Here is a 9,801-nt window from a genome sequence, read left to right on the forward strand (position 1 = left end):
TAGAGGTCAACCTCTATAATATAAGCATAACAGCACTCCTATATTTAGAGGTCAACCTCTATAATATAAGCATAACGACACTCCTATATTTAGAGGTCAACCTCTATCATATAAGCATAACGACACTCCTATATTTAGAGGTCAACCTCTATAATATAAGCATAACGACACTCCTATATTTAGAGGTCAACCTCTATCATATAAGCATAACGACACTCCTATATTTAGAGGTCAACCTCTATCATATAAGCATAACGACACTCCTATATTTAGAGGTCAACCTCTATCATATAAGCATAACGACACTCCTATATTTAGAGGTCAACCTCTATCATATAAGCATAACGACACTCCTATATTTAGAGGTCAACCTCTATCATATAAGCATAACGACACTCCTATATTTAGAGGTCAACCTCTATCATATAAGCATAACGACACTCCTATATTTAGAGGTCAACCTCTATCATATAAGCATAACGACACTCCTATATTTAGAGGTCAACCTCTATCATATAAGCATAACGACACTCCTATATTTAGAGGTCAACCTCTATCATATAAGCATAACGACACTCCTATATTTAGAGGTCAACCTCTATCATATAAGCATAACGACACTCCTATATTTAGAGGTCAACCTCTATCATATAAGCATAACGACACTCCTATATTTAGAGGTCAACCTCTATCATATAAGCATAACGACACTCCTATATTTAGAGGTCAACCTCTATCATATAAGCATAACGACACTCCTATATTTAGAGGTCAACCTCTATAATATAAGCATAACGACACTCCTATATTTAGAGGTCAACCTCTATCATATAAGCATAACGACACTCCTATATTTAGAGGTCAACCTCTATAATATAAGCATAACGACACTCCTATATTTAGAGGTCAACCTCTATAATATAAGCATAACGACACTCCTATATTTAGAGGTCAACCTCTATCATATAAGCATAACGACACTCCTATATTTAGAGGTCAACCTCTATAATATAAGCATAACGACACTCCTATATTTAGAGGTCAACCTCTATAATATAAGCATAACGACACTCCTATATTTAGAGGTCAACCTCTATCATATAAGCATAACGACACTCCTATATTTAGAGGTCAACCTCTATAATATAAGCATAACGACACTCCTATATTTAGAGGTCAACCTCTATAATATAAGCATAACGACACTCCTATATTTAGAGGTCAACCTCTATAATATAAGCATAACGACACTCCTATATTTAGAGGTCAACCTCTATCATATAAGCATAACAACACTCCTATATTTAGAGGTCAACCTCTATCATATAAGCATAACGACACTCCTATATTTAGAGGTCAACCTCTATAATATAAGCATAACAACACTCCTATATTTAGAGGTCAACCTCTATAATATAAGCATAACGACACTCCTATATTTAGAGGTCAACCTCTATCATATAAGCATAACAACACTCCTATATTTAGAGGTCAACCTCTATAATATAAGCATAACAACACTCCTATATTTAGAGGTCAACCTCTATAATATAAGCATAACGACACTCCTATATTTAGAGGTCAACCTCTATAATATAAGCATAACGACACTCCTATATTTAGAGGTCAACCTCTATAATATAAGCATAACGACACTCCTATATTTAGAGGTCAACCTCTATCATATAAGCATAACGACACTCCTATATTTAGAGGTCAACCTCTATAATATAAGCATAACGACACTCCTATATTTAGAGGTCAACCTCTATAATATAAGCATAACAACACTCCTATATTTAGAGGTCAACCTCTATCATATAAGCATAACAACACTCCTATATTAAGAGGTCAACCTCTATAATATAAGCATAACAACACTCCTATATTATTTAGAGATCAACCTCTATAATATAAGCATAACAACACTATATTTAGAGGTCAACCTCTATCACATAAACAGAACAGCACCTCGTTATTTATAATGGTGGTGGTAGTTGTGGTGTTGGTGATGATGGTGGTGGTGATTGTGATGATGATGATGATGATGATGATGATGATGATGATGATGATGATGATGATGATGATGATGATGATGATGATGATGATGATGATGATAACGACCATAAATAAGACGAATAATACAAATAAATCAGGCTGTTATTTGCTAGTTTACTTCTTCGACTTTACAAATCATTCTGCATGCCGGCACTTTCCTGCTGCATACAGTTCGCGTGATCGTCGCATATAGGTCGCCACGAATAACATGCTTAACAATGCCCCACATTAAGTTCGTCAACATCCTTTTGGATCTGTTGACAATCTGTATTCGCCCTACAATGCCTACCGACCTTGGGGACGTAAGTGAAATCGGTTAATCATTTAATATTCTTCGCGTTAACCTTATAAATGCAAATAACAAAACATGCGGAATTAAATGTACCGTCGTAAGAATACGTAATGAACGACGCAGGATTTGAATTATTATATAAGTAACTGCAGCCGTTAAGTAAGGCATTACTTATAACTAATTCGCTTCAAATTGATATCTATTTGTACGTTGTGTTTTATTTCATTTGATATTATACAAAAACTCACCACAATGAACGCCGAACTTTCGATTGCCTTCGCAGTTCTGTGCTTCGTTACGCACGGTAAGTCTTAAACCCTTTGTTTCCAAAAATGTGATTCAATTTAGGGTTTACAGATATACTGTAAAAAATGGGCGTTGCTGTATAAGGGATGTTGTGAATTTTGGACATATCAAATGTTGTTAGTTAAAGGCGGTATTTAAATACACGGAATTTGAAACCCTTGAATGGCTAAAACTTCAAAGAAGGAGGCACGTAAAATAATGGGTATGTCTTGAATATATAAAATGAAGATTTTACAAAGTCTCGACAACTGATATGCCAATTACTGACTAGATATGTTGTTTGTTAATTTGTGGACTAAAAAAGGAAAAAGTTTTTGTATTAAGACATTTCCGGGAAAACGTTAATGCTTTTTGATTGGAAATCTGATCAAATTATTTCGTAAAACTGCTCAACTCTTATTTACAGCTTTTTATGTTGCTCCGGATATATGGGTCATGCTTCTTAAATATTGAACTTCAAATCTAAATAGAAGTTGATTTTTTAAAACATTTAAACAAAGTTTTTGTGCCTCAATCGACTTTTCCATTCTGTATCAGTTAGAGTAACCATTGATTACGATCGAAATCGACTTGCTTGTTGTTGTTTTTAAACGTATTTAGATCTCATCAATTATCTGATTCATGGAATAGAAACACATAGCAAGGAAACTCATGTTCATATCACTTCATTTATGCAATAGTAAGATGACACGAATTAAATTCTTTATGATTAAGAATGGGCTGAGTGAGAGTAGCGAAAGAGCCCTTCTTAATCATTTAGATTCTACTTCAGGCTATCTAACTGGCCTAGAATTGTGTATCGGATGAGTGGCAGGGGGCGGACCTTTAAACACCCGCGAAAGTTGGAATTCTTAATGATTATGTTTAATAATTAATAATTGCCTATCTGCAATTTATTTGGCTGTAAATGTAGGTTGTATTCTAACAAACATTAGAATACAACCTCGCTACGCTCACTCCGCCCATTCTTAGTCATTAAGAATTTACTTCACGTCATCACTATTACTTATTTCTTTTCCAGCAAGATCCGCGCACACTATCACTGGGGGTACTACAATCGGCAGCGACAACATCGGCGACACTCTCGTCCGCTTCAACGACAGGGCTCACTGGAGCCACGGAAGAATCACCGCCATACGAATGCTGTGTGGCCAATACCTGCTTGCCCTGTCGATTCAGTATAACGGGCAGTGGGCACCTCAGCACGGATTCTGGAACCCAGAGTGTGCGACAAACCAAACGTGGACGCCTGTATACAGTTTCGGACCAGACGAATGGATAACGAGAGCGAGTTTGACGGGGGAAGCTTACGTATCTAGTGTCACCTTCACCACAAACAAGCAGCAATCGCTTGAAACATGTGGGATCCCCGCGACATCCACGACGTCAATTTCTGTTCTGGAGGGTGGTAAACTGGAGTATGTCACCGGGATGTCCGGCTGTTACTTCGACCGACTCCAGCTTCACTGGTCCGATTTTGGAAACTTTATTGGATAAAATATTATAATGTTATAAAGAGAAAGTCTTTGTAAACAATACTCCAACACTCGGAGTATAAAAACTGTTAATAATTACATAGTCATTAATTACATAGTAATGATTTATGTTTATAATTGCATTTCTTCCCTTTGTTAAACTTCTTCACGTACGACTCATTTATGCAATTTAAATCAACCTAAATGTAACAAGCTGCATATTACAATTATTACTGTCTTTATCAAACTCACTCCGTAAAACTGCTTAATTTTGAACTGGAATCTGGACAACTGAATAAAACGTCCCAATATTACTAGATGTTCGTATGTTTTATTGATGTAATATATGGTAATTTCTTATAATAATCAGTAACGACAGATGCGTAGCGAGAAATACAGTAAAACTGCGATCGCTCAAGACATCAATGTCTGAACTAAAACCTCGAGTGATCCGATGTTCCGAACGAAAAAAAACAACAATATACATGTACAGCGAATTAATAGAAAAGTTTGTTTGGTTTAAAAAAAATATATATATATATATATATATATATATATATATAAATCCGTCAGCGTACAATTATTTGGACTAATCCCCCTGTTACTGTTTAATTAGTTTAGATTTTGTCATTGTTTGCGTTTTGATAAAATGACAAACCAGATTTCTCGTAACGGATTATAAAATTCCTTAACGGGCATTGTCGCCAATTATAAATATTCCAAAGTACAAACGATACATGTTAATTAGCAACCGGTAATAATGTCATAACTTTATAATATATTTATTCGTTTAAATGATTCGAAATAATTCTTTGCCATTTTCGTAATAACTTTGAAACTAAAACTTATTATTGAGATTGATTGTTATTCTTGATAAATTAAATCAATTAACCAAAATGGGAAGTCTATATACTGCTTGTTACCATGGTAAGTATTTGATATTTTGAAAAACAACTTATCCCGACTATAAGCATGCCGAATTTTACTAGCTATGTGAGGTGAACTTTATAAATGCATACATTAAACGGAACAGAACAGAACAGAACAGAACAGAACAGCTCATCATCTAAATACGAAAATGTATAAATATATTCTTGTCACGTGCCTTAACATATAATTTAAAGCTGCACTCTCACAGAATGAACGTTTTGACAACTTGTTTAATTTTTGTCTTGGATCGAGCCAATTTACGAAAATACATGGAAACCAGTTATCTTAAACTGCTGACAAAAATTAGATCGCAGATTTGTGTATTTAAGTTCAAAAATTGAAGTATTATACCTTTTTCTTAAACCGTTAGTAACGGTTTAAGCCATAAAACATTTCCGAACGGAAATATGAAAATCTACGATCTGGGTTTTTTTTTGTCAGCAATCTTATATCATTGTCTTGTGTTGTGGGGGAAACCGGAGTACCTGGAGTAAACAGACTTGGTGGCCACTTGGTGCGACCAGGCCGGTAATCGAACCGGGCCGTCTAGTTGAGGAGCGAGTGCGCTAACCACTGCGCTTACCGGACAACCTGGGGGGGGGGGGGGGTAAAAATTCGAATTGTTTTTATTTTTAAGAAATACCGTAAGGAGAAGACTATTATAGGATAACGTTTGTTGTTTATATTGTTATTTTTGTTGTTGTGTTTTTTCATATACAAACAAACACATGCAATTAAGGGAAACTTGTAATACGAGTAAAAATAATAGACCTATATTTTTTTTAATGTTGTTTTTATAAATCGGTGTTTTTTATATGATGGTCGTTATGTTCACCTAAATTAAAGCTACCATATTAGGCACAATTAAGAACACATTTCTTTATGGCCGTTTGGTGCCAAAGAGTGATCATATCCCCGTAACGTTATAATGTCCCAAGTACGTGATACTATCCAATATTCGTGACAATATCCTCGGAACGTGATATTATCCCCAGTACGTGATAACATCCCCAGTACGTGACAATATCCCCAGTATGTGAATATATCTCCAATACGTGACATTATCCCAAGTATGTGAATATATCTCCAATACGTGACATTATCCCCAGTATGTGATAACATCCCTAGTATGTGAATATATCTCCAATATGTGACAATATCCCCAGTATGTGATAACATCCCCAGTATGTGACAATATCCCCAGTATGTGAATATATCTCCAATACGTGATAATATCCCCAGTACGTGAATATATCTCCAATACGTGATAATATCCCCAGTATGTGATAACATCCTCAGTATGTGAATATATCCCAGTACGTGAATATATCTCCAATACGTGATAATATCCCCAGTGCGTGAATATATCTCCAATACGTGATAATATCCCCAGTACGTGAATATGTCTCCAATACGTGATAATATCCCCAGTACGTGAATATTTCTCCAATACGTGATAATATCCCCTGTACGTGAATATGTCTCCAATACGTGATAATATCCCCTGTACGTGAATATGTCTCCAATACGTGATAATATCCCCAGTGCGTGAATATTTCTCCAATACGTGATAATATCCCCTGTACGTGAATAGTTCTCCAATACGTGATAATATCCCCTGTACGTGAATATTTCTCCAATACGTGATAATATCCCCTGTACGTGAATATATCTCCAATACGTGATAATATCCCCTGTACGTGAATAGTTCTCCAATACGTGATAATATCCCCTGTACGTGAATATTTCTCCAATACGTGATAATATCCCCTGTACGTGAATATATCTCCAATACGTGATAATATCCCCAGTACGTGAATATTTCTCCAATACGTGACAATATCCCCAGTACGTGAATATGTCTCCAATACGTGATAATATCCCCAGTACGTGAATATGTCTCCAATACGTGACAATATCCCCAGTACGTGAATATATCTCCAATACGTGACAATATCCCTGTATGTAAATATATCTCAAATACGTGACAATATCCCCAGTATGTGAATATATCTCCAATACGTGATAATATCCGCAGTACGTGAATATATCTCCAATACGTGATAATATCCCTGTATGTAAATATTTCTCCAATACGTGACAATATCCCCAGTACGTGAATATATCTCCAATACGTGATAATATCCCCAGTACGTGAATATGTCTCCAATACGTGATAATATCCCTGTATGTAAATATATCTCAAATACGTGACACTATCCCCAGTATGTGAATATATCTCCAATACGTCATAATATCCCTGTATGTAAATATTTCTCCAATACGTGACAATATCCCCAGTACGTGAATATATCTCCAATACGTGATAATATCCCCAGTACGTGAATATGTCTACAATACGTGATAATATCCCCAGTACGTGAATATGTATCTAATACGTGATAATATCCCCTGTACGTGAATATGTCTCCAATACGTGATAATATCCCCAGTACGTGAATATGTCTCCAATACGTGATAATATCCCCAGTACGTGAATATGTCTCCAATACGTGATAATATCCCCTGTACGTGAATATGTCTCCAATACGTGATAATATCCCCTGTACGTGAATATGTCTCCAATACGTGATAATATCCCCTGTACGTGAATATGTCTACAATACGTGATAATATCCCCAGTACGTGAATATGTCTCCAATACGTGATAATATCCCCTGTACGTGAATATATCTCCAATACGTGATAATATCCCCTGTACGTGAATATATCTCCAATACGTGATAATATCCCCTGTACGTGAATATGTCTCCAATACGTGATAATATCCCCTGTACGTGAATATGTCTACAATACGTGATAATATCCCCAGTACGTGAATATATCTCAAATACGTGATAATATCCCCAGTACGTGAATATGTCTCCAATATGTGATAATATCCCTGTATGTGAATATATCTCCAATACGTGACATTATCCCCAGTATGTGAATATATCTCCAATACGTGACAATATCCACAGTATGTGATAATATCCCCGATACGTGATACTATCCCCAGTGCGTGATAAGATCCCCTGTACGTGATAATATGCCCAGAACGTGATAATACCCAGATACGTGATAATATTCCCGGTACGTGATTACATCCATTGTTTGTGATAATATCCCTGGTACGTGATAATATCCCCTATACGCGATAATTTCCTTTTTGGTCCAAAAAATGTTATTTTTTTCTCGGGGGAACTACCCCCTCCCCCCTGACAACACATAAGTCCAAATAAATGTTCGGTTGAGAGGGAGAGGCGCAAGTCGTGCCCCAAAGTTAAGCCCACTGTAATGTCAAATCCGCCCCTGCTACTCCACCATTGGATAATAACATTGTAGAAAAGAGAATGCTTAAATTTTAGTTTTACATTTATATATATTTGTAGTCAGAAAATATGTAGCTAATAATTCTTGTTATTTATTCCCGATAAAGAGTTGATTACTTGTAGGAATCAAGACTTAAAGACGAAACAAACTAATTATACGAAACATCAGTTAGCAGACTTCAAGAAGGACAACTCGAACAGTTACAAGTACTTAAAAATAACAGAGTTATCTAACAAACATTAACATCTTTAAGCGGTAGCAAATCAAAGCACCGAGAGTGCGGAATGTGGCAATGCCTTGATGCGACGAAAATAATATTGTCTTGAAACTAAAAACCTCAAAACCCTTGGTTCATATGGCAGCATCAGAATGTCTAATTTAAGGTAACATGTAAACACTGACTGAGTTAGACAATGAAACGGGTAAACTAGCCAACCGGGTTGGTATTCATTCTTTTTATAAATGATCCCAGCAGGCACAGCACCGTTGGGTAGCCGTCCTTCAACTTTGAAATGTCTGTGAATAATGGTTGGTCTCAAAATGTTTCAGACGTTGAGATTTCAACGTATAAACAAAACTGTGAATTGTGTAGTTACTAAAACTTTAGTCTTAGGCTAACATTAAATGATGAGTATATAAGATGGACTAGTAGATATTCTTGCAAATAAGACTTATAATCTCTCACGAATATAATTAAACTGGTTGATTATAAAGATCTCATAATAAACCAATTCCAATCTACAAGTCCCCGTTATGTACAGTGTTATGTAAAGATTTACAGTTGAACCCCGTTGAATCGAACTCGCTTGATTCGAATTTCTCGTTGGCTCGAAGTGAATTTTTAGGAAAGATTTCATTATGCTGAACGTAAGTGTTCCAGCTTGGCTCGAGTTTTCCGAATTCGTTTTGAATTTTAAAACCTGTCTGGAATATGAACCTTATTTAGATATTTTACCAAAGAGCTTACGTTTTTTCTTTTGTAGACTACGGCTGTCCGTGCACCCACTCCATATTCAAACTGGTAGATACAATAGAAATAACGTTGTACGCAACCAAAGATATTGTTTGTGTTGTAACTCTAATGACATCGAAAATGAATATCATTTTATTTGTGTTTGTAAATCCTTTAGCAATTTAAGAAAGAAATATATCAACAATTGTTACTTTATAAGACCTTCTGTATTTAAATATATGCAGCTGTTGAAATCTAACAATAGAGCTGAACTGATTAACTTATGTCTGTTTGTTAAAAATGCTCTCAAAGAAAGATCCGCTTTGATTAATGTTAGAACATAATTCTATTTAATGTTCATCCTCTGATATATATATATATATATATATTAGTTTATTTAATTTAATTACTTAGAAGTATTGAATACTTTTGTACATATATATTTGTATATA

The 9,801-nt window shown here is 35.4% G+C and overlaps 1 protein-coding gene across 1 annotated transcript; it reads left to right on the forward strand.

Annotated features, from left to right (window-relative positions):
* Positions 1-2,437: 2,437 nt before the first annotated feature.
* Positions 2,438-4,445, forward strand: LOC128218416 (zymogen granule membrane protein 16-like). The gene is made up of 2 exons (XM_052926081.1): positions 2,438-2,654; positions 3,678-4,445. Exons 1-2 carry the CDS (start codon positions 2,603-2,605, stop codon positions 4,151-4,153), a joined length of 528 nt encoding a protein of 175 aa, XP_052782041.1. The 5' UTR covers positions 2,438-2,602; the 3' UTR covers positions 4,154-4,445.
* The last annotated feature ends 5,356 nt before the right edge of the window (positions 4,446-9,801 follow it).

This window comes from Mya arenaria, chromosome 14, assembly GCF_026914265.1.
Source record: "Mya arenaria isolate MELC-2E11 chromosome 14, ASM2691426v1".
Taxonomy (NCBI): domain Eukaryota; kingdom Metazoa; phylum Mollusca; class Bivalvia; order Myida; family Myidae; genus Mya; species Mya arenaria.